The 26,622-nt window shown below is 37.0% G+C and overlaps 2 protein-coding genes and 1 pseudogene across 2 annotated transcripts; 1 reads left to right on the plus strand and 2 right to left on the minus strand.

The window, feature by feature from the left end:
• The first annotated feature begins 10,023 nt into the window (after window positions 1-10,023).
• Window positions 10,024-14,469, plus strand: LOC121767084 (annotated as a pseudogene).
• A 4,930-nt stretch (window positions 14,470-19,399) lies between these two features.
• LOC121767085 ((+)-pulegone reductase-like) lies at window positions 19,400-20,857 on the minus strand (the record flags this gene model as incomplete). Its single annotated transcript, XM_042163284.1, has 4 exons — window positions 19,400-19,783; window positions 20,129-20,211; window positions 20,346-20,501; window positions 20,789-20,857. Coding segments are annotated over 4 exons (615 nt in total), but the record flags the coding sequence as incomplete, so codon positions are not given.
• Window positions 20,857-24,994, minus strand: LOC121767086 ((+)-pulegone reductase-like). Its single transcript, XM_042163285.1, has 3 exons — window positions 24,988-24,994; window positions 21,369-21,606; window positions 20,857-20,967 (listed from the first exon to the last, which is right to left on the minus strand). The coding sequence occupies exons 2-3, from the start codon at window positions 21,591-21,593 to the stop codon at window positions 20,857-20,859; spliced, it is 336 nt and encodes a 111-aa protein (XP_042019219.1). The 5' UTR covers window positions 21,594-21,606; window positions 24,988-24,994.
• Window positions 24,995-26,622: the final 1,628 nt, after the last annotated feature.

Genomic DNA, 26,622 nt, shown 5'->3' on the forward strand with positions numbered 1-26,622 from the left:
ATGTCTTGGAGATTTAGCATTTCTTAATCTTTGTAATAATATAGGACACACGTTATTCGATCATACGCTGCTTTGACTTACCAGTAGGTGCAGGTTTTTCGTAACCCAATATTCCTGATATCTTGGGTAGTAGTAATTGATAACTAGTATGGTGTCAGTTTTATTATTACAGTGAATCGTGTGCCCGCGTGGTATGACTATATCCCCAATAGGTGTTCGAGAAAAGTTCTATTATTCTGAAACTCGATCGGTTTGGATTTTAACCAAGAATAATAGAAAAGGCAAAGTATATTTTAATATACTTCTCTTACTAGACAAACACTTGGAAATAAAAGATATTGATTAATTTAAAGTCCATAGCAGACTACAAATTAACTAATGGATATAGAAAGTCTTAGACACGGGAAATAATATATTAAAGAGGTTAACTCGGATTGCTTGTAATCACGGATTGGATGGACGGTCAATATTTCTTCGATAGTGGCACAAGAAATATTCCATTGGCCTTATATTGAATTATGGGTTATTATTTTATTAGTAAAGAAGGTCCAATGAGGGAGACCCAATCCAAGCCCCATAGATCCCTAACCTAGCCCACAAAAACTCTATATAAAGGGATGAAGGAGGCTTGACAAAAACACACATCACAAGAGTGAAACCCTAGCCTCCACACATCATATTTTCGGCCCCCTCTCTCTATAGGGAAGTCAAAAATTGTCTTTTGTGTGTTCTTGGCGTTCTTGTCTTCTTCTTCGAGATCGCTACATTTCTAAGAGATTCCTCCCACAAGGAATTTAGATCTAGAGTTGGGTCATAGGTTAAAAGATCCTTGGTCTTGCAATCACATTGAAGTATCAAGATCTACACATGGAGAAGTAGCGAGCCACTTTGATTCTTTGGAGAATCATTATTGTAAGTATTCAATGACATAATTTAATTCAAAGTTATGTGATTAATTGCGCAATAATATGTCTCTACATAATCATGAAATTGAACCGGTCCACATAATCTCCTAAATAGATTCTTTTGTGGATTTATTTAATTTGTAATTTCCGCTACGATTTTCCCAACAATTGGTATCAGAGCCATGCTTTTAGGCTCTGATTATGTGGATTTAATCTTGTTTTTTCAAAATTACATGGATCAATGAAGAATATTTTAGATCTATAAGTGAATACTCTAGATCGGCTAAAGAACATTCTAGATCTATGAATTTTATTCAAAATTGATGAGGAATGTCTTGATCTACAATAGAGTATTCCAAGATCTATAGAACATATTCTAGATCTATATTAAATGGAATATTCTAGATCTATAAGAATATTCTTGATTAAGAATATTGTAGATCTATGATAGTTTTTTCTAGATCTATGTCAATAGTGTTCCACTCGTGTAGATCTACATATTTGAAAAATGTGATGGATGATTGTTTTTATGCTTGTGATATTGCGTGAATGTTGAATCTTGATGTTCTTCGTTTTATTGTAAACCCACGGGGGTTGACCGTGGTAGATTAGATTTGTTTTTCCTTGTGTTGTAAACATATGTAATAGTTAGAATACAATGAAATGTAATACAATGGATAAAACAAGACGAAGACGAAGCCAACGAGATGGAGGCCTAGGCGGCGGCCGAAACCCTAGCAGGCTCGGCCGCGAGCAGATCTAAGCGACGGTGGCGGTGGCGGAAGGCTGGCTGGGCGGCGGACGGCTGCTGCACTCGAAGCAGCGGCAGCCGCGGCGGATGGCTGGGCGGCGACAGCCGCTGTCTCTCGCGGCAGCGGTGGCAGCAGTTCTCCCGACGACTCCCGGCTGGCGGCGAACAGGTGGCTGGGCGGCGGCGGCTGGGCGCGCAGCCTTGGCGGCGGTCGAGACCACTACAGTTTGACCGCACGCAGATCGAGGCAGCGGTTTGCGGTTGGTGGTGCTCGGCGGCAGCAAGGCGGCCAGGTGAAGACGACGGTGGCGTGGGTTCCGATGAAGAACACGCCGCGTAGCAACGAACCAGCTTATGGAAGAAGTAGACGCCATGAAGGCCAGGGCAGACGAACAGACGGCGCGGGCGGAGGCAGAAATACAGGGCCTCACGTCAGACGGTACCTCATTAACGAAGATGAGGAGGTGCCGCCGATAGGTCAAAGGATCGGAGGCGCGTGGGATGCGAGAGAGGCTGTCGGGGACAGATATATGAGGAGGGAGAGAGAAATGAAAAGAAAAGGGAAGGAGATAGTTCCTCCTCCTCCTAAGCGTAGCCGCCCTGCCAACCAGGGCATTATTATTGCTGATGCAGGGCACCCGACTTCCCCACTGCCACGAGAAAACGAGTTAGGCAGTGATGCTGAGAGCAGGGAACTTCGATGGGCCCGAACATCCCGTAGGCGACAAGGAAGGCCTATAGTACCCCCCCACCGCCGACCTCTTCAAACAGACTGTGGTATTGACCACGGGCCTCCTCCAGCAGATGGTGCAATTTGATGACCCAAAGTGGCAGAAGGAGGTCACCCAGAGGGTAACTCCCCAGAAGCGGCTGAAAGCTGGTAAGAAACTCCATCAGCCAACCCTGGAGAGGATCAAGGTTGAGGAGAGATTTGCCCAGTATATTACGGGCATTGGTTTCGAATGGTTGCTGGATATTGAGGATACCTTCATACCGGAGGCCCTGGCCAAGGAATTTTTCACATCCTTCCGGTTTACCGGAAGCACAGACTTGGAGGCATGGAGCATCTCTTTTAGGGTGTTCGGCCATGGGCAAAAGATGAGCCTTAACGAGTTCTCCGTAAGGATGGGACTCTACACAGAAGCCCAGGTCACCAGAGAGGAGTGGTTCGGCCGTGACATTGGTCTTCCTCAAAGGTAACCGGATTTTGAGCAGCAGGCCGTCAGGCAAGCCCTGTGCAACGGTCGTGCCCCAGACTTTAAAGCCTCTGAGTCCAGAGGAACATACATAGCGGATCCAGCCCTCCGACTCGCCCAAGTATACCTCGGGTGTAACCTCCACGTTCAAGCCAACACGATGGCTATCATTACTGTGGCTGAGCTCTACTTCATGAGGGAGCAAAGGAAGGTGCACCTTGGCTACTGGATTACCCACTCGATGAATCAGATTGCCGCTCGCTCTTCCCGCCACCTCAACATTTGCTACCTCCGACGCAATTGGACTCTGGTGTTCCAAGAAGGTGTAGAGCTACCCGACCGCTGCCCAAACCCAGAGTTATTTGATCTAGATTTCCTTGTGAGAATACAGGTACTAGAGCGACTACCCGGCAGGAGACTGCGCTTCTACTCACAAGCAAGGCAGGAGAGGCAGCAAGAGAGCAGGCAGGAAACGTAGCAGGAGGAAACCAGAAGAACGGCTGATCGTCCGGCGAACCCAGAAAGACAGAGGGCCGACCTGAACATGGTACCCATTGAGAGGACAGAGCCAGAAGAGGCTGCACACACTGACCGCGAAAGTTTGCTCCGCATTGAGCAAACGCTTACGCAACTGATGGAGAACTCACATGCTCAGCTGGTCGCTTTGGCCAAAATTCTGGAGGCTATCCGCTAAAATACCCTTACCAGGCAACCAACTCCCTCTACAAGCTCTCATCCCCCTCGACGTCCATCATCAACCTGGCCACCTTCGGCATCCCCCGATCAACCCTCTCGGAAACAATAGTATCACCCCCTTATCTCAAGCTTATAACTTTCCAAACAATTTTAATTCTAGTTTTTACTTTGGTTTGTATATATTGATGTTTTTATTCTGCTTTTCACACTTAGTCCACTGCTTGAACTACATTTTCGTCTATATTTTGTTGTTCCTATTGGCATGTTTTGACTGATTGCACTATCTCACACTTAGCCCATTGTCTGGTCTAAGTGAGAGAAGTTGTCCTAGATTTGTGCTTTCTGAGCCGTTGCCTAACCCTTTTTCCACTGCATCCAGTCCCTCGAGGACGAGTTCATATGCAGCGATCTTGACAAACTGACGACTTGATCAAGTATATGCGGAGAGAAGAAACATAAGCTGCTGGCAAATGGATTGACCTCGACCTCGGGTATGATTGTTGGAAGTTTATTCGGTCTAATGCATCTATGTAAATATGTGTTTTTAAGTCTTTCTTTTTTCCTTTCTTTCTTGAGATGAGTAAACCGTGCTTGAAACTTGCCTTATCTTTTTCTTTTCTTGTCTTTTATACTTGAGGACAAGTATGTTTTAAGTGTGAGCAGTTTGATAAGGCTCATTTCATGCATCGGTTTAAAGGGTAAAAAGTACGCCACTTGATCTGTTTATTGCGCAAAACAAGTGTTAAAAGTGCAGGAATGCAGCTTGACCAAGACATCAAGGCTAAACTGATCAAGTCGGCACAAAGGACGCAAAAGGCCAAGAAATCAGGGAGATTGATCAAGGGGAGTGATCAAGCAGGTAGGCGGGGACCATTGGCAAAGAGAAGAAGACACGTGCCAATACAAAGGACACCATCCTGCTATGAAGGGACCACTGTCTTCTAGAAGGAGGAATACGTGTCGACCAAAGAGACGCGCGGTCCTGGAAGAAAGCGAATATTCGCCGACAAGGTTGTTATCCCTGCTGGAGGATAGCTCTTAGTTTTAGCTTAGTTTAGTTAACTTTCGTTCCAGTTCTTCGCTAGCTTATTCGACCAAAGGTTGCCTATAAATAGAGGCTGCGACACCACAATAGAGAGGACTTTATCCGCTTTCTAGTTAGTTTTTGGTTTTAGCTTAGTTTAGTTAACTTTCGTTCCAGTTCTTAGCTAGCTTAGTTTAGAATTTTAGTGAAAGGTAAGTGATTCAGTGCGACAGAGGCTTCAGTTCTGTCCGGCGCTGTTTCCAGTTTCCGACCGAGAATTGCTCGGCCTTTACTCGCTTTATGTTTTTTCAATTTCGTAGCTAGTTTTCGCTTTATATTTCGCTTTGGACGAGATCTATTCTGGAATCAAAGTTCTTTTGTTTTCGGATCTTCAAGTTCACTGTCACAGTTTAATTTCTCGCCTTTATATATTGTTCCAAGTGCCTAGTTATAATGAATGTTAAAATGATTTACTATTCCGTGGTTTAATCAAGTAGTTAGTTTAAATTCTGCCTAGCATAAATCCAGTAGTTAAAGTAGTGCGAGTCTTTGGGAGTTATAAATATTTTCTTTGCGTGAGTCGGTTTGAGGATTGACTTGATCAAGTAGTAACGACAATTTGCTAACTGATCCACCGGGTTCGGTTATCTTCCATATAACCTTGATTAATCTGATCCGTCGTTCCGAGCCTCACCAAAGAACAAAGTAATAGTTTGATCGTTTACATGTGAATTTAATAGTTTGGTTGCAAAATAGAACAAATTAATAGTTTGATAATTTACATGTGAATTGTAAAGTCGGTATGCAAAAACTATAATTTGATGAAAATTTATAAATATATAGGCAAATTATTCTATAATAATATGCACTGACATGAAGATTTATAGGCAAATTCTGATTTGGGGTGTTACAATTATGTCTTGAACTAGTCTTTTCAGCACAACATTCTCGAAGCGGACTGCGGCTTGTTCAGCGGTCGTTGGCCGCCAGCGGTCCGCTGGGCGGGTTGAATGCTCCAGATTTTCATCTTCGACTTTAAGCTATCTTTTTAGGCTCAAATTTACGCATTTCTCACAAAACACGTCAAAATACCAAGAGGAGACTGCTGTAGAGCTTCCATGCTTCGGTTGCCGGTACGTCAACCGTCATCTCAGCAAACATTGTTCCGTACATCTTGGATTTCTGATTGTGGCGGATGAGATGTCTATGCACTACAAAGATGAGTTGAGACTGAGAGGGTTATTATTTATAAAATATGGGTGTGGTTGAATTGGTAAATAGGGGCATTCATAGTGCATTTAATGGCCCAATGTAGAATTTGATTTGTTGGTTAAATTTTCTCTGTGACTCGTTTAATGGGCAAGGGCCTGTTGAATTAAGGCAGGAAATGACTGTTTTATTATCATGAAAAATTCAGTGATATTAATATATGCAACACCATTTCAATCTTAAATTACATAGAATTTACTAATATAGCCCACAGCGGTAGAAATATAAAAATCATCTTTATTAGCTTTGAAACATCACTTGAAATGACTAGTTCAAGACAAAATTGATCTATGTCAGTAGGTGAAATAATTATGCGACAAATTCAACCATCACACTAATAAAAATATGAAACATCTACGTCACTAATAATTCCACTGGTGGATAACTTCGACCTGAGCTCGATTAGGATGGTTATGCCAGAGGCGGCGCCTCTAGGAAGGAGCTGGAAGCGGCTCTGCTCAGCCGTGTGTCGCATGTGGTTTTTGGACAGGTGAAAAGTAAAAAATAACTAATATACCTAACTTCAATTTTCATGTCCTTCAAATGATTATTTAATACCAGAAACACTAAATTCAATTCAATTCAATTACTCCCTATATTTGTGTTGAGATTATAAGAATTATACTACTAATTGATTTACTTTATTTTACTCTAAATTTAGTGTCAGGAAAATTAGTTGGGTAGGTGGAGGAATATGAAGTTAGGTCGGATTAATTTGTCATTACTCCTCATTGATGTGATGCATATATATTTAATCGATTCGAATATTTATCATGGTACCATTTGCATCTAATACTTTGTCAATTTTGAATTATAATATAACTAAATATTACTTATGAAAAAATATAGTATGGACAAACATGCAAGGAAATTTATGTTTATTAGTCAGCCCATGAATTTATTATTTTTGTCCAATATCATGAATTCCTTGTGGTCTATCTAACCCACCTAGAATAATGGACAAACGGGGTAGGAAATTTATGTTTATTAGTTAGCCCATGAATTTATTATTTTTGTCTAATATCTTTGAATTCCTCGTGGTCTATCTAACCTACCTAGAATAAAAAAAGGTTAGAAATTATGATAATATTATTATTATACATGGCTAGTACATAACTTCGTGTACAAATTTTTAACATGCATGTTATGTGGTAGCATTTGCAGACATTGACAATCATTCTATAATTAATTAAACAATTTATTGAAATTATCGGACTAAGACGGGAGCATCACTATAAAAAAAGGGTTAAATAAAATGAAATCAAATTTAGTATGCCATTCTATTGTTCAATAAATAAATGTTGAATTTGTTGAAAATTTGGTTCAATATCTCTCTAGGAACCGTGCATTTAGTTATACTATAAATCAAAATTGACAAAGTATTAGATGCAAGTGGTACCATAATAAGGATTTAAATCGATTAGTTATATATGCAATAGATCAATAAGGAGTAATGACAAATTAATTCGACATAACTTCACATTCCTCCACATACCCAACTAATTTTCCTAACACTGAATTTAGAGTAAAATAAAGTAAATCAATTAGTTGTATGATTCTTATAATCTCTACACAAATATAGGGAGTAATTAAATTGAATTTAGTGTTTCCGGTATTAAATGATCATTTAAAGGACATGAAAAATGAAGTTAGGTATATAAGTTATTTTTCACTTTTCACCTGTCCAAAACCGTCTGTGACTTCCAGATCCTTCCCCAGTGGCGCTGCCCCTGACAGAACCATCCTAATCGAGCTCAGGTGGAAGTTATCCACCAGCGGAATTATTATTGACATAGATGTTTCATATTTTTATTAGTGTGATGTGATGGTAGAACGTGTCGCAGAATTATTTCACCTACGGACATAGATCAATTATTGTAACACCCCATATTTAGTATTTACATTCACACACACACACACACCTATATATATATTTATAGATATATATAGAGTTGTGATCAATGTCAAACCAATTTTAAAGACCGAACTAGAGACCAAATTAGGGCCATTAGATCTAGTTCTTTGATGAGATGTAGTGTTGTGTAAATTTTTTTCGGTCTTCATTACAAGCCCATTTTGTTTCATTGTATTAGGTTTATTACTTCACTCCGTACATAATACCTTGAAACTACAACATGTTTTTCTTGCTTTCAGTAGGTTTTGAAATGATTCAACATATGCTTCATTTGAAGTCATTGACCTAGAATTTTACTTTATTCACTTTAAAAAATACAATTTATTTAAGTGGGTTTATTACTTCATTTATAAACGTTATTACTTCATTGGATAAGGTTTTTACTTCATTCCAGTAGGACTTCAAATGCTTCTACATAAACTTCGTTCAAATTTTATTACATCATTCCATGTGTTTATTACACCATATCAGTGTTGTGGCGGTGCTGATAGACATTGTGAAGAGAGAGAATGGTATGCGACGGCGAAACCACATTTACGTACTGGAATGAAGTAATAATCCTATTGGAATGAAGTAAAAACATACTGGAATGAAGTAATAAATTCTGGAATGAAGTAATAAATTCTGGAATGAAGTTAAATCTTCGTAACATGTTAGTATGACTTATTTGCCTTCGGATGAATTAAAATAGGCTCGTGATGAAGGCGAAAATAATTTATAAATTTGTGTATCTCCTTCAGGAAACACTAGATCTTAAAACCCTAATTTAGTATGGTTCTGCGGTTGGGTCTTTAAGACTGGATTTGTGAATAATGGGACTCTATCCTTATATATATATATATATATAGGGGAGCATTAGGGTCCTATTGCCCCCTTCGTGATTATTTCCTTCTTAATATCAACCATTAGATTAGTATGATGGACGGACTAGATGAAGCCTCACAAAATCATCCCGTGTTGCATTATTAGGTTCATTCTGTGCATTATATGGGTAAAATTGTAAGCAACCATGAATTAAAACGGTAAGCGAGATTTTCATAGACCTTCCATCTACTCACACTCTCTCTCACTCCAACTGTCTCACTCCTCAAACCCACGATTCAACATCGTCTCCCCCAATTTCCACTCATTTCCAAACCCTAGCCGCCACTACCAGCCACCAAAATCAAACCCAAAAGTTGATTTTCGTTGTTTTTTCCAGCCTCCGATGCCGTTTCACTATCGAAAACGTACTCCCTTGGCGCGTGACTTCCGGTTCAAGTAGACATCAAGGTAGGGTTTTTATGCTTCAATTTGTTATTAATAGCCGATTATCACCGACGACACCACTGTTAAGCGGCGATTATCACCGACGACACACCACCTAATCGTAGATTCATTGTTTTCTACCAAATAGTTTCAAGTTTTTCGCACTTGTTTTGGTCAATTTTTCGTAAATCGTAAAATTGGGTTCATTTGTGCTAGGGTTCTGTTCATTATTGAAGTTTGTAGTTAATAACTGGTTTACAATTGTGTATTGGGCGATTTTAGAGAGAAGATTGTATCCCGATTTGATTTTTGGATTGTGTCACAGATCCAGTATGACGAAACGAGGAAGGCCCTTCAGAAGCCAACCAACCCAGACTGCAGGTAATTTTTGGGCGATTTTGGACAGCCTGTAATTAAGTGTATCTTGTATTTATTTGTGCATTGTTTGATGCAATGTGTACATTATTGTATGAATTGTTGTGCATTATGTTTTTGTTTGAAACTATATAAATCAGTTTGATAAAAAGCCTGTAAATGAGTGAATGTTGTTATCATCTGTGCATTATTTGATCCTATTTGTTCAGTACTGTAGGGAGTTGTTAACAAAATTTGTTATTGGTTTAATATTCGTTTGTGCATTACTTGGTATACATTATGGATTTTGGTTTAGTGAATGTTATATTATGTCGTGCATTAGTTGCTGAAATGTATACATTATTGTATGCAGTTCTGTGCATTATTTTTTAGATTGAAGCTACATCCATCTGATTAAGTCAGATGCTATATGTACATTATTATTTTCATTTGTGCATTATTTGTTGCTATATGTACATTATTGTAGGGACTGGTGTACATTATGATTTTAGTTTTAATTCAGGTGCATTATTTGATTATCTTTGTACATTATACAATTAGTGTTGTGCATTAATGCGATACATTAATGCACAAATGCGATACATTAATTCATTGGTGCATTATTTGATTACATTTGTACATTATACAGATAGTGTTGTGCATTAATGCGATACATTACTGATTTTTGGACAGCAGCGAAGCAACCAAGGTTGGATATTGACGAAGTAGTGGATGATGTTCTTCCACGTGCAATTGCCCAAAAGTTCAGGGAGAGATTGGCTGAACAGCAAGGGGCCGAGGCTAGTACGTCTCATGAAGACAAAGAGAAGAGGAAGTCGAGGGGAAAGAAAGTCGACCACCTCTACTGTCGACAGACCCCCACCGAGTTCATTACCTGTATAAAAAGCATACCTCCACGGCAGAAGGAAGTCATGAATGAATTGGATTGATCATACGGATAATCATTGGAAACGCTATTTATATTACTTTTAACACTATGTTTTTTTTTGGATAACTCATTGTGGTTGAGAAAAAAATTACTTGTTGCCATGTCTGTTTTGATCCATACATAGTATGCGGAACTTCTTGCTAACATAAGCATATTTTGGTACTAGTGTCTGATGTCGTAAACACAACATATATAATGGATGTAATCAACCGAGTAATGGCAATGTACTGCTTAATAATGTAAAAAAGAGAGAATAACGTAAGAGAGAGAATAACGTAGAAGAGAGTCTTATCTACATTATTCTCTATCTTACTTTACCCTTTCTTCATTAATTATATATTACTCCCTCCGTCCGTGAAATGTTTTCCAGTTTTTCCATTTTGGTCCGTCCGTGAAATGTTGTCCACTTTGCTATTATTTTACTTTTTTGGTAAATGGTTCTCATATTCCACTAACTCATTACATTCACATTCTATTATAAATTCAATATATAAATATGGGACCTACATTCCACTAACTTCTTTCACTCACTTTTCTTTACATTTCTCAAAACACGTGCCGAGTCAAACATGGACAACATTTTGCGGACGGAGGAAGTATCATTTGTTCAAAACGAGTGCAGGAAATGAAATGTGACAAAATTTCAGGGACGGAGGGAATAGTAAAAATATGTATAAAAAAATATGGGTATGTGATAAGTTTATTAAAAATATGTACCCGGTATTGAGGGTATTTTCATCCAAAAAACTTGAAAATAGTAAAAAAATATTTCGATTGATATTAACTCATAGTTGACTGACTTCAAATGATATTTTTAAAGTTCACTGATCTAAAATGATACATTGACAAAGTTCGTGGACTAAAAAAATATTCCTTCTACTATATAATAGGCGGGGGTATTTTCTTCCGCAACCATTTAATTAAAAAACAAATATTAACACCTAAAGCCCCTAACCAGCCGCAATTCTCCAACACTGAACACTTGAAAAAAGATCCAATTACGTGGGCCCACCAGGCCATATAAGGGAAACTGAACGAGTCTCAGTTTGTATTTTCTTTTATGACTTTAGGTTATGGCTGGCAAAATTTATTGTATTTACAGGTCATTAGGTATTAAGTTCACTACATTTGACTAATTCACTCACAACATTTGTAAAGTTGTTTTCAATACTTTCAATTTTTCGTAAAAATGCGACACAATATTAGACTTATTATTTATTTAGTTTGACTAAAGTTTAAATTTTGTCTCGCATATTTATTTCAAAAGATATTTGGATCCACTGTTTAAAGATTTTGTCCATTAGGTGGAGTACTTGTATTTTAAAGTCTAAAATTAGGCTTGTATATTAAAAAAACATATTTTGTCCTATACATTAATAAATTTTGTCAATTAGATAGAGTACTTGTATTTTAAAGTCTAAAATTAGGCTCCTATAATAAAAAAAACATATTTTGTCCTATACATTAATAGATTTTGTCAATTAGGTAGAGTACTTTTATTTTAAAGTCTAAAATTAGGCTCCTGTATTAAAAAAACATTTTAATCCTATACATTAATAATTAGTAGAGTACTTGTATTTTAAAGTCCAAAATTAGGCTCGTATATTAAAAAAACATATTTTGACCTATACAATAATAATAAATTAAGTGTCTTCGCTTCTGGTCCTAACCTATATATTTCAATGCATATTTAACATGTTAATCAAGTCAATCCATATTTAACTCATTCATCAAGTCAAAATGAGATTAATTAACCATTAGTTATTAACAAAATTATTATTTTAATATGGCGATTGGGGTCGAGGGGGGCCGACCGACCCCACCGCCGACCCATGAATACCGCCAGAATCAAGCTTTTGTCGTTGTGCTTCAAGTCTTCGACCCAATGATGTAGAAAGAATAGCAGATATGCAACGGCTAATGAAAAGGAGAGTGTTAATCAAGGATCAATTGAGAATTTATACTATATTTATTGGAGGCTATGAAGAAACTACACGTTATGGCTTAATAAATTGTTAATTTAGGCGCTATAAAGTTATTTATGAAGGTATTAAGACACTAAATGTTCTAGTGTATTTTTTTTTCATAGTCATAACATAATTACATCACTTTATCTGTGTTTATGGATTAATGTGAAAATCACATTTTATGTGAGAATCGAGAATAATATTTTGAATGTATAAACTTGGATAATTCACGGTAAAAATTAACCGTATGAAAATAATATATTTATTCGTGACTAGTGGGATTTTAATGCATATCTTTCACTTAATTTAATATATAAAAACGCCAAACTATAAACAAAGTTCAAGAAACTAAAGAAAAATATAAGTAGGGTTGAATTTAATATACATCACATTTATTATAAATCCCTTCTATAGATGTGCCTCTCTCCTATTACACTGGAATTCTTGGTAAATTTGTTTGTCAAATTAGCCGCCGTATGTATCGTATTAGTGCATATTATTGTAGGATAATTTGCCTATAAATTTATAAACTTTCATCAAAATATAGTTTTTGCATACAGACTTTACAATTCATATGTAAATTATCAAACTATTAATTTGTTCTATTTTGCAACCAAACTATTAAATTCACATGTAAAAGATCAAACTATTAATTTGTTCTGATTTTGCAACCAAACTATTGATTCGATTTGATTTTGCATTTTAACTATTAAATGTGACATCAACCAAAATAATGTTAAATTTTATAGTTAAATAATCCATTGGTTGAATTCTGGTTATAGAATTATATCAAACCATTTTAAACTCAAAATCTTAATCGGAAGCAAAATCAGAATAAATCAATTGTGAAATACGTGTTTTAAAATGTTAACAATAATAACACATAACCACATCATACACGCATCGCTAACAAAAGTATTAGACTTAAGTAATAATCTTTAAATGAAATTTTATGCGTCTATCACTGCATATTTTGACGATCATTTTGTGAAGGTATGGCCGGCATCACTGCATATGTTGGATTTTACGAGATTTGCTCTTTAAAAAAGGGTGAACTCGTCTTTATATCCGCTGCATCAGGAGTTGTAGGTTAGCTTGTTGGCCAATTTGCTAAGCTATTTAGGTGTTATGTCGTTGGAAGCGCAGGATCACAACATAATGTCTTTTAATTATTCTTTTAAATTAATTTATAAAAATCCATTCACCAACTTCTTTTTCAATTTGAATTTGCATAATTTGTTGGTGATTAAATGTATATGGAATATAATAGTAATAATTAACATAAATAACCTACAGTCAAAAGTCAACTCTAATTCAAGGTTTAAAATATTAAATAAGCATTATCTTTAATAAAAAATATTAATAAAAATAACCTCAGCAATTATCTTAATACTGAAGCAGCAATTTTCTTTTTGGGGTTGTAATTACTTTATATTTTTTAGAGTTAATTTATTTATATATATTACTTTGTTCAAGGTTGACCTTTTGAAGAACATATTGGGGTTTGATGATGCATTCAACTACAATGAAGAATCGTACCTGAATGAAGCCATAAAGAGGTATATATATAAAGTGACAAAATTAATTAATTTCTTTTACATATATAATTAACTGATCTGACCATATAGATTATGGGCCAACAAGATATTGGGTCGGGTCGGGCCGGTCCAATCCAAAGATATATACATATAGCCCATATGGCCCTGGCTAGTCACATAAATAAACAAAAAACATATATTTATGATCAAAATTTCCCTTTCGGTCTAATGAGCACAACCCCGACCCGTACTTTGTTATCTCTAATAAGTGTATGAAATTAATCACTACTATTTAGGTACTTCCCCGAATGGATCGACATATATTTCGAAAATGTAGGAGGCAAAATGCTCGATTCGGTGCTCCCGAACATTAGACCCCACGGTCGCATCACCGCCTGCGGGACGATCTCGCAGTATGACGAGGAGGAGCCAGACGCGACACACAACTTGATGTATTTGATCGTAAAGAAAATCCGAATGCAAGGATTCGTCGTCTTCAACTACTTCATTGTTGAAGGAATTGAGGCTACGCCAGCTGCTTTGGTTGGACACTTTTCTGGTCGCAAAGTGGGAAAGCAAGTTGTTCTTGTGGCTCGTGATTGATCAATTTGGTCCTATCGATCTTGATTTAATGGACGGTGAGGATTGATTTGTGTATTAATTTATATCTAAAATAATTTGTGTTAGCTTCAATAAAGAATTACCATTTTTATAGATGTTAGAAACTAGAAACTAAGAGATGAAACTTCTTTTTTCTACTTTGAAGAATAAATCGAAGGCAACAATGAAATTTTCTTTGCTTAAAATTGTTTAATTCATTAAAAAAAATTCTCGATGACCTAGTCAAGAGAAATCGACGCTTGAATACACTAGTCAAAGGGATAGAACTTTTGAATTTGAGTGAAAGTAATGCCACTGAATATTTCACATTTCGATCTCATACTTTGCATTCAGTCACAGCAGGAGATGTTGTTAGATACACAATAATTTATTATTCTTGAATTATAATATTTTAATATTAATATTTCCATGTTGAAATTTTGTATAATAGTATAGTTTTATCATCTTTCAACCACCATTATATGGGCTTAAATTAAACTAAAATATCGCAGTCTTCTAAACGTTACATGCTGCATTCTTATCGAGGAACATGTGTCAAAAGACTTCAACGACGTCCCTTAATGATGTATTATGTATTTTTAAACTAACATTATGATTATGAATCAAAATTTTATCTCTCATTAAAGTACTCTAAGATAAGTTGAGAACACAAATTTCCTATCCAAATTATATTTTGAATCCGCCGGCAATGGTTGATCAATTATTGATATTTATTGTACTAGTATTATATTAGTATTACTCCTACGCAGTCATTTTGTTATTCAAGGTCTGCTGCTATAAATCCAACATTTATTTTTCACAAGCATGGTCAATTTTATAGTACTCCTCGGACCATCCCCACACATCTAAAAATAAACGTATTTCACGCTTGGTTAAAGAAAATTATTCCTTTCAATTTATTGCACTTCCAAATTTTCAACACATAATAGGAAGTAATTTTGTTCCAACACATATTGTTTTATAAAGGGATATCCGTCTCCAAAATCATCGAAATTAGGCCAAGATTTAGTATTTCCCAATAACTTAAAAAATGGTCTAAAATATAACAAACTTATACTTAATTTGTTTGGTAGTACTACTATTTCCCATGGCAGATCAATCACCATATCCAATCATTTTCCGCGCATTTTTTTATCTTACTTGGCACTTACTAAATCATTGTGATTTTCAACGTAGCTTTTCAACGTATATCTAAAATATTATAAACACTTCACGGTTGCCCACGTATAATAAGATTTTTTCTGAAAATATCATATTTGTGCCGAGTTGTGAAATAACAATAAAATGTAAAGTTTGTGATAATTTAGACAATTTTTAATGTTCTTGGGAAAAACTAATACTTGGAAAGTTTCATGATATTATATGTCAAGATCACTTCAATTTAGAATATAAACAAAACAAAACGCATAATGAAAAATGGAGGGAAACACGCAGATTGTATCGAAAGACTACGTGAAGGGTTTGATAAAGGAATCAGATTTTATTCTGAAAACCTCATAAATCAAACGGAATATTCCCAACGGTGCCTTTTTGGTAAGGAAAAGGGAAAACACGGACCTCACCGGGGGGCAAAAGAGTCAATATAATTGCGCTTCACCGGGGGTAAAATTAGGGTTGGCCCGATTTGTTTGACTCCTAATTCGACACTTCATTGATTATTTTATAATATAGATAACTAAAAAAAATAACTTTTAATTTTATATTAAATATATAAATTATATACTAAATTTTATTAATATAATAATAGATAAAATAAATTGGAAACTTCAAATTCACTAAGAAAAACATTTAAAATTCTAAAATATGCTTTGAAATTTCTTGATGTTTATGTTTTATTTTGCATAAATCTCAATAGTATTTAATCGTGTTTATGTTTGCATTTAAGCATATATCTCAAATTCACTATTATTAAATGTTTTACATTTTATAAATATAACTAATTTTCAACATTATTTAATTGATCACATGTTAAATTTATCGGTAGCAAACCGATTAACCCGTTGGGCTAGCCCGAAACCCGAGTTTTTAGTGTTAGGGTTGAACTTCTATAACCTGAAAAAAACCACTACTTGATTAACCCGCACCTGAGTGACCCATAACTCGGGCAAGGTTGGCCTGAAACCCGCTGGGCCGACCCGATTGACATCCCTACCAGAGACGTCTATGGAAGTTAAAATTCAGAAATCTCGTATTTTGACTAAGTTTTATAATAAATATATTAAATAAAAAATGAAATAATGAGAGCCATGAATAGTGAAGGGAAGAGATTAATAAGAAATGGAGGATTGGAGGTGCTACCTGTTTAAATTAATAACAATACATCAAATTCATGATCATATATTTATAATTCATGATTATAGCCTTATTTAAGTCCTTCCTTGTTTCCGATGGTAAAAACAGAATTACTCACGAGCAACCACCACCAACAGCTTCCCTACGTTGCGACCGGAGTATAAGCCAGAGAGAGCCCCAGGTGCGCTTTCAATGCCTTCGGCTATGTCTTAGACGTATGTGATCCTCTCTTCCTTGATTAGAGGCACAACCATCTCCAGGAACTTGGAGTAGAGATGGTAGTGGTCGCTTGTAACGCCCGTACTTTTTATGAAAGAATGACGACGATATTGCTATATTTAGCATGACGAATGAAATACGTGGAGATGAATATTTTCTTATGGAAGACGACGTGCGTAAATCGAGGAATGGTTGAAGGAATTATATTTGGAACAACACCAAATATAAGTTGTACGATTTTCCCGTACTTTAATTTTTTTTGTTATGAAGAACGAGATAACAAAATAGCTTGGATTCTAGTTATGTTAAATTCACCAAATAATAGTATTTTTTTTTGGGTTTTTCTAACTTGGGCTTCCAATTAAATTGAGCCCAAATCAAAATAAATTAATTTGAGACAACAACATAGAAGTGAATTATTTCCAAGCCCAAAAGCATTTCTTCGTCCTCTTCCTCAAAGGTGGCCGACGGTTTCCTCCTTCATGGAGAAGACTCTCCATTTTTCCACCCCTCTATCTTCCCCCATTACTTCCACAACTCAAGAGACAACCACTACCTCTTTAATCCATTCCCTAAACACTTCACATTACACAACAAAGAAATCAAGGAAAAAGAAAGTGAGAGGGCCGAGAGGAAATTGCCGAGAGGAAAGGAGGGAGATTTGGTCACCATCTTTTGTGTTTCTTCTACCATTTTCAACCATTTTGGAGGTATAACCCATTCCTATCAAAGCATGAGTTTATTTTAGCTTTGCATATATGTTTTTATACCTTCTTGTTCCATAACCAAACCAAATAGCAATCCACTGAGAATCAACCAAACGATCGTCGTACGTAACCGAAACTATGAAAGAACTTAACTTTATAACTATAACGTGTATTGCGGGACGTTTCGGAGTGGTTTCGGAGGAGGAGAAGCCGCCGCCGGCGACGGGCAGCGGCGGACAGCCGCGCTCGACGTTCCGGTGCGGGCGACGGCAGGAGCTTTCCCCGCGGCAGCGGCATCGTGCGACCCTTCCCGACGACAGCAGCTACCCGACGGACAGCCGCGTCGACGACCGCAGCAGCTTCTCGACGGACAGCAACTTCCCGACGGCACAGCAACTCCCGGCGACTCCAGCTGCGACGGCGGGCGACTCCAGCAGCGACGGCGTCGAGCCGGAGAGAGGGCGACGGCGGCTGCTCGCTGTTTCGGTCGGCAGAAAGAGAGACGGGGAGAGAGAGAGAAGATAGAGAGGGGGATAAAAGAATGGGCCATGTGTTTTTTTTAGTTGGGCCTTTTGTTGCTTATGGAAATTGGGCCTCATACTTTTGTTGGGTTTTGTTTGGTTATGGAGGAATAAAGTGGCTAAGTAGCTTAATCTTTTGGGCCGGTAATTAAAGATAAATCGGGGGAAAATAATTAAGTCTTGGCTTTTAATTATTTCCGGAATAATTTTTGAAGAATGAATAATTTTATCCTAAGCATGAAATAATATGTTTTCAACGATAAGTAATTGCGATAATTAAAGTATACGCTTAAATAATTTTTAGAAATTATTTTTGACGTCATGGAAAATATGAGGAGCCAACGGAGGAAAGAATGGGCGTAAGCGGCCGACCGGCGACACCATGGGCGGCCGCCGAATAATCGAAAATGCACGAAAACCGAGAAAACGAAATAAAAGATTCTAAATAGAGTGCATGCATTCTAAATGTCTTCGTTACCGAGAATTGATGTGTACTTTAATTGTTTTCCGAAAAGGTGGTTCGCATGCTCGTTAAAGTCGGATCGAGAAGTTATAAAAAGAAATTTCTAAGCTATTGAGGTGGGCTCTATTAGTTAAACTCTTTGATTTGCAATGATACGTATATGGAGAGATAAGGGTGGTTTAAATGTTATGTCATGCCGTATTTTATGTTTTGAATTGCCTATCTGATTGTCTACTAGGATAATGTCCTACTAGACTTTGATGGTTAACGAATTCGGGTCCCTACTCAGGCTAGTGCACTGATGGGGATCGTGAGCCGTCCTCTAGGTCGGCCGGTCCAGTGATCGAGTTTGTGGCCACATTCTCGTTTCACATGATGGTTCAGATATGGTACAGGATGAGGGATGATGATTGCCTGCAGGCATAATTTTATTTAAGGAATGATTTAGTGTTTCTCGGCCTTTTAAAGTAAAACCCGAGTTTCACTCAATGATGGCTTGACATAATCGATAAATGTATTTTGGGCATGAGTTCACTGAGTGCATCAAGTACTCAGCCCCTGCATATGTTTTCCCTATGTGCAGGTTGAGCGAGGAAGGGAGGCGGAGGATGTTGAGCATTGGACCTAGATCATATTCAATAAACATTCTGGTTACTATTGTGTCTCTATACATAGTAGTAGCTAACTCTCAAATGCTTCCGCTATGCCAAGTTTTAAGAATTTCTTTGTTTTCCTTTGAATTGTCAAACTATGTCATTAACGTTATGTACCTTAAAGATTTGAAACCTTGTTGATAAATGAAATTTCGTATTTTGATCGATATGTCGTACTTCCTTGTCTGCTACCCCTTGATTGTTATTTCCCTTTCTTCCCCGCTTCTGAATTCCCCCCTTAGTCGCGATCCACCGTACTTTCTATCCTTAGGAAGTGCGGTCGTGACATCGCTAGTGAAAAATCCTTCCATACGGACCCGTTTTACTATTGCGTTAATCAAGTTGTGGACGCCTTCGGGCTGCTCAAGGTTGTTGTATTGGGAGATCATCCCACAAAGCGCAACACAGCCGTTGAGTCTCATGTTGTTTAGCACCGCTTCGAGCATCTTCCCTCCCATGTTGTCAAAGTAGATGTCGATGCCATCGGGGAAGTACCTAATTAACAACAACACAAATATGTGAGTATTATCTACATAACGATAAATTGCCGGAAAAAACTATAAAATTTGGTCAAATTCTTTCAAAAAACTAACCAAAAAAATTATATATTTGGATTTGTTATCCACAGTCGTGGGATGATTGTGAACTGATCCATACTTGGTGGTTTTCTCAGCTGATTTACCAAACTTCGCGGTTTTTTGCTAGTTTTTATGAAATTTGTGTTGAATACAAAAGGATTCTTTTGTTATATAAGAACATAAATATGTGTATTGTGTGTTAAATTACTAACTATTCTTCAATGTTAAATAAGTATACACATTTTTATAGCAATGATAGAACCTCTTCAACGCTGCATTATAGTCTTGCTCTTCTTTGTAGTTGAATGCTTCGTCAAACCCGAATTTGTTCTTCAAGAGATCGACCTTCATCAATGCAAAAGCCGACTTGTTCATCAAATGTGAAACATAAACTTGCCACAGAAGAAAAATAGCACATAAATCGACAACCAATCTAGCCAACAATCTAATAAGTTTTCGATAAGCCATTAGATTCTGACCTTTTCTTTGCTCCCCGCACTCCCAACAACGTAACACCCTGCGATCTTTGCAAACTGACCAACGAGCTGACCAACAGCTCCGGATGCAGCAGAGACATATACAGTTTCCCCCTTTTTGGGAGAGCAAAACTTGAAAAAACCAACATAAAGGCATGCCTAAAATGATAACGCGAAACACGTTGATTTTCAGTCTCAAGTTAGTACATCTCCTACTGTTGTTTTTCAGAAACTATCAAGATAAACGGTACAAATCCAACATTTCCCAATCTATTAATTCAAGCATATATAGTTCATCAACAGCTCGTTTTCGTTAACAGTTAACTGCATACATAACTTCTGCAGACTCACAAACAACTAGTTCTAGATCAGACAAATAGCACTAGGAAGCAGGAATCAAGCGTGAAATTTGAAGTCGATAATCACAAGGGGCTCGAGAAACTCACCAAGAATCCCTGTATAATAAGAGAGGGGCAAATCTTTATCTTGAACCTTAAACAATTGGTCTGGATCTTTAACTAAGGCTATACTCCTCCCAGCCAGTAAACCCCCAAACTAGCTCGCCCGTCTTGAAATTTGGATGAGACGAATCCAGTACTTTCGACACTCCAAATCCATAAATAGGCTGTCACCATAAAAAGGTCAACAAACACAAAAAAGATGCAACCAACATTGCATCAATGGAAAGATAACATTTTTTATTTCTTTCCCCAAAATCTCAAACTATTCATCAAACAAGACCTCTGCAGAAACATCAAAAAGACATAACAAACATTTTATCAATAGAAAGATACAGTTTATATTTTTCTCCCCAAAATCTCAAACTATTCATCAAACGAAAAAAAATACTATTGTTATATTCCAATGAGATCATCTACACAATATTGTATTATAAGTCTATTTTTTTAATAAAATAAAAAATTAAGGGCCCCAATTTAAATCAAGACATGTATAACAAATTCTATTCCAACCAGAAGAAAAATTAATTTCAACAACAAAAATTTCACTTAAAAAAACTAAACTTACAGAATCCAGCATGAAAGAAGGTAAATCGAGCTCCTGATTCTTCATGAGGGCAAGAATAAAAGGATCGATGGATAAGTAGATATTCTTCACCAAAACGGCGCCGTCGCAACCGCTGGGAATTTTGAGTTGAATTTTGGAAGTTCTCAGCGACATATCGGATTCGTTCACAGATGTTTTGACATAGTTGCTGAGTATCACTTGCTTGTTGCTAATTTCCTCACCCATTTTGCCGTTGATTCTGGTGGAATTCTGGTGTTCAGCTTCATTGTTTTATATCTGAAAAATCCCTAGAAAAGCTCTAGGCTAATGGAGTAGAAGTTTTGGGTTGTGTGTAGTAGCGGCGCCTCTGCTAGGTGAGAATCATAGGGACCTCTAATTTTCTATGGAGGGACATCTTTTTTTAATATTATTTTAGATCCGTGAACTTTAAAAATATAACTTGAGGTCCGTCAACCGTGAGTTAATATCAATCGAAGTACTTTTTTACTATTTTCAAGTTTTTTGGATGAAAATACCCTCAATCATATTTTTAATTAACTTATCACATACTCATATGGTTTTTGTAAATGATAATAAATAGCTAAAGTGGACATATGATAATGTAAGAGAGAGAATAACGTAGAAGAGAGTCTTATCTACATTATTCTCTATCTTACTTTACCCATTATTCATTAATTATTTATTACTCCCTCCGTCCATGAAACGTTTTCCAGTTTTTCCATTTTGGTCCGTCCGTGAAATGTTGTCCACTTTGCTATTATTTTACTTTTTTGGTAAATGGTTCTCATATTCCACTAACTCATTACACTCACATTCTATTATAAATTCAATATATAAATATGGGACCTACATTCCACTAACTTCTTTCACTCACTTTTCTTTACATTTCTCAAAACACGTGCCGAGTCAAACATGGACAACATTTTGCGGACGGAGGAAGTATCATTTGTTCAAAACGAGTGCAGAAAATGAAATGTGACAAAATTTCAGGGACGGAGGGAGTAGTAAAAATATGTATAAAAAAATATGGGTATGTGATAAGTTTATTAAAAATATGTACCCGGTATTGAGGGTATTTTCATCAAAAAAACTTGAAAATAGTAAAAAAATATTTCGATTGATATTAACTCATAGTTGACAGACTTCAAATGATATTTTTAAAGTTCACGGATCTAAAATGATACATTGACAAAGTTCGTGGACTAAAAAAAATATTCCTTCTACTCTATAATAGGCGGGGTTATTTTCTTCAGCAACCATTTAATTAAAAAACAAATATTAACACCTAAAGCCCCTAACCAGCCGCTAATTCTCCAACACTGAACACTTGAAAAAAGATCCAATACGTGGGCCCACCAGGCCATATAAGGGAAACTGAACGAGTCTCAGTTTGTATTTTCTTTTATGACTTTAGGTTATGGCTGGCAAAATTTATTGTATTTATAGGTCATTAGGTATTAAGTTCACTACATTTGACTAATTCACGCACAACATTTGTAAAGTTGTTTTCAATACTTTAAAAAGATTTCAGTAATTCATTTAAAAAGTCGCCAAAATATTCTTACCTCTTCTTTTGTGGTTGGGCGTGACGAGTTGTGGTGTTGAGCCTTCGACGTTTAACACTTTAGCCAATTAATACAAGGATAGATTTTGACTCCAAAAGACTCTTGGGTCCAGAGCGGAAAGAAACTGAGGCTCTGATACCAAACTGTCACGACCGCCCTTTAGGGTTAATAAATACGGGTGATCGTGATTAAAAGAACTTAATAAACAGACGAAGGAAACTAAGGTTTCAGTAAAGAGTTTGACCAATAATTAATATTTAATAAAAAGGGGCCAAGAGTTTGACATTATCCAAATAATTAGGTTCAAAGCTAAAAGATTGACGAGTAAAAACAATGTCTCAGCGGAAGCGTCCAAGAGAAAGAGTGATGTCATGTGTGGAGACACAACGACACTCGTAGTACACAACTAACCAAACCATGCTTCAATTTTAAATTGCTCAACACCACCAATTGCTCATCGCCGCTCAACCTGCACATAGGGAAAACACATGCAGGGCTGAGTACTTAATATACTCAGTGGGCTTATGTCGAAAACATTTGATGAAAGTTATGTCATCCATACCACAGTGAACTCGAGTTTTACATTTAGAAAAGAAATAGCATCGAGTATCACAAAACAATTTCATAGACTGGCCAGTCAAAACAATCTCCCAACTTTCTCAATAATCATTCAACCACATCCTCTGTCCATAGTGCGACGAAAGTGTGGCCACACTATTCGCCCACGAGACCGGCCGACTAGCAAGGACGGCTCACGATCCCAACTGTGTACACTAGCCTGATAGGGTTTGCGGCCCTACTCGGACCCGAATTCGTTTAACATAGCCCTATAGCCTAATGGAGCGAACTCACAAACTAGGCATCAGGCAACAATCTCAACATAGCCCTATAGCCTAATGGAGCGAACTCACAAACTAGGCATCAGGCGACAATCTCATCATCAAAATAAACATGGCATGACATAACAATTTAAACCACCCTTATTCCACCATAATCATACTTTTGAAAGTGTAAAAGAGTTTAGCAAAAGAAAGCCCACCTCGACTGCTTAATTCTCAAGTACTTTCTTCCCCTTGGTATCACGATTCACTTGCGAGAATTCACCTTTAGAATTTTGATAATACATAAATCAACACACTTTTCAAATAAATAAAATGCATGCATCCTATGTCTCCAATTATTTTCTTGATCAAGATTATAAACTTTCTTAATTAGAAACTTAGGTACTTCGATTAACGCCGAGCGATCAAGCACCAACAAATCGCATAAAAGACAGGCATAAACCAATTAAATAAACCAACTAAATTAAATGGGGCAAAAGGGAGTAAGGAAAACGAACTAAAATACTCCATCGTACACGTACACATATACTCTTATCCCTTTCTACTTTAGTATAAAATACTAATGGTATTAGATGAATAAAACAATTTAGAAACACATATTCCCATTCAACACTATACGTGTACACGTATACTCTTCCACCACTATTTTAAAACCATCACCAATTATTAAAGTAATATATATATATATATATATATATATATATATATATATATAAATTCCAATGCTTCTTCCTCTTTTTGACAAACACAAATACGGTCTCAAATTCAAACTTTGGAAAAACGTCTTCAACTAATAATAAAAAAATGTTTTACAGTAATGAAATCAACACTTCTTCTTTCCAGATCCGTCGTTCTTCCTTTCTCTCTCAATCCCCCTTTTCTTTTTCCCCAAATTTAAACTCAAGCAAAAACGAATGAAACAAAGATAAAACCCCAATTGACGGACACTCTCTTCTCGCGCCATCGTCTCCACGAGCAGCCGCTCCATCATCGTTTCCAGCGCCGCGACCAGAGTTGTCCGATGGTTTGGCATATCCGTTTCCATTCCCGAAACAGCCCCGATATACCCCGAAGCTAAGTTCTTACTTGATTCCGATTCGTTAAATGTTCAATCTTTTATTCGGTTTTGTTTTTATTACCAGATTATTAGATTGGTTACGGAGCTTATGCGATGCACAAAATTGAGGCTATTGTAGAGGGGAATTGATGTACCTTTGGGGAGAAGAAATTGCCTAGCAGCAAAAGAAATTGGATTCACGGCAAGTTTTGCTTTTCCTCTCAAACTGTGATGCCAAGCAATTGTGTCACGAGTAAATAAATTGCGATTTTGTACTCGCCAGTTGCAAAAGCAAGAAGATTGAATGAGTTTGCAAGATTACCTTGAATAGAAGTTGAAAGAATAGGTCTTGGTTTCTTGCTGCAGAGAACGATTAGAAGAGAAACTAATTGGGGAGTGCATAATATAGAGGGAGGGTATTAAAAGATATGGGAGAGATTTAGGAAGTGGGGAGGAAACGGTTTTAACGTGGGTTAAGGCGGTGGAATTCTAATTCTTCTTCTTTTCTTTTTTTATTAATTTGAATTTGTTTGGTATTTATTTACAGATCACGGAGGAGAAAAGTCTCATCACAGAGGAGGAAAATCTCTGCAGAATCTTTAATTAAAAAATTTGGATTAATGCAGCTCGGTGACCAAGTCAACAGGGAGAAGATTTAGTTAAATTAGTTTAATTCGCGGTCCCTTTGTATTTTATTTAAATTGTGCAGCCACAATTTATTTATCATGGACTGAGTTTTTATATCACTTATTCAATTTTTTCGATCCAACTCGCAGATTGAGGCCAATATATTTATTCCTCACGGAAAGGAATTATTTTAAATCCGCTCAGTAATTTATTTCACAAATCCCCAGTCTAGCCACAATTCCACTCAACAATTAATTCACGGACTTCGCAATATTAATAGCATTAAATGCAAGTACTTTAGGGTTCAAAAATTAGGTTTAGAAAAACGGGGCGTTACATCCTACCAACCTTAACAGAAATTTCGTCCCGAAATTTGTTACCCTTAAGTAAAGAGTTCTGGGTACAATTCCATCATCTTGTCCTCATTCTCTCACGTGGCTTCTCCATGCCCATGATTTTTCCAAAGTTCTTCGACACAAGCAACATGTTTATTTCTCACATTCTTGATCTTTCGGTCCAAAATAGATTGGGGTCTCTCCTCGTAGCTCAAGTCTGGATTCAAGGCGACTTCTTCGTATTGGATCACGTGTTTCAGGTCGAACACGTATTTCCGTAACTGTGACACATGGAAAACTGGTGTGCAAATTCCCAATGGTTTGGTGATAGCGTCAATCGGTATGCAACAGGGCCCACTCCTTCAAGAATTTCGTAAGGCCCAATAAATCACGGCTTCAATTTGCCCTTGACGCCAAAACGTGTTGTCCCTTTTGACGAGGATACCTTCAGGAAAACTTTATCGCCAGCTTGGAGTTGTAGGTCAGTTCGTCGGACATTCGCGTATGGTTTCTGTCTGTCTTGAACTTCTTTTATCCTTTCACGAATTTGCCAAACGATTCCCACCATCTCTTCAACTGCTTCGGGTCCAAGTATTCTTCTCTCGCCAACTTCGTCCCAGTAGAGTGGCGATCTACACTTTTTCCCGTAATGCCTCATACGGCGCCATGTTTATCGTTGTCTGAAAACTGTTGTTGTAGGTGAACTCAATCAATGGTAGTGCTGCCTCCCAGCTTCCTCCTCGGTTGAGTACCACGGCTCTCAACATATCCTCGAGAGTTTGGCTCGTTCTTTCGGACTGCTCATCGGTTTGCGGGTGAAACGTTGTG

Source organism: Salvia splendens, chromosome 15 (assembly GCF_004379255.2).
Source record: "Salvia splendens isolate huo1 chromosome 15, SspV2, whole genome shotgun sequence".
NCBI classification, from domain to species: Eukaryota; Viridiplantae; Streptophyta; class Magnoliopsida; order Lamiales; family Lamiaceae; genus Salvia; species Salvia splendens.

What these genes read in the sequence shown, in the direction of transcription:
- LOC121767086 (XM_042163285.1), bottom strand. Translation starts at nt 21,593, where the DNA reads ATGGGTGAGGAAATTAGCAACAAGCAAGTGATACTCAGCAACTATGTC. An exon ending in CTTCTTTCATGCTGGATTCT is followed by an intron (nt 20,968 to 21,368) that starts GTAAGTTTAGTT and finishes TTATGGTGACAG; the next exon opens with CCTATTTATGGATTTGGAGT.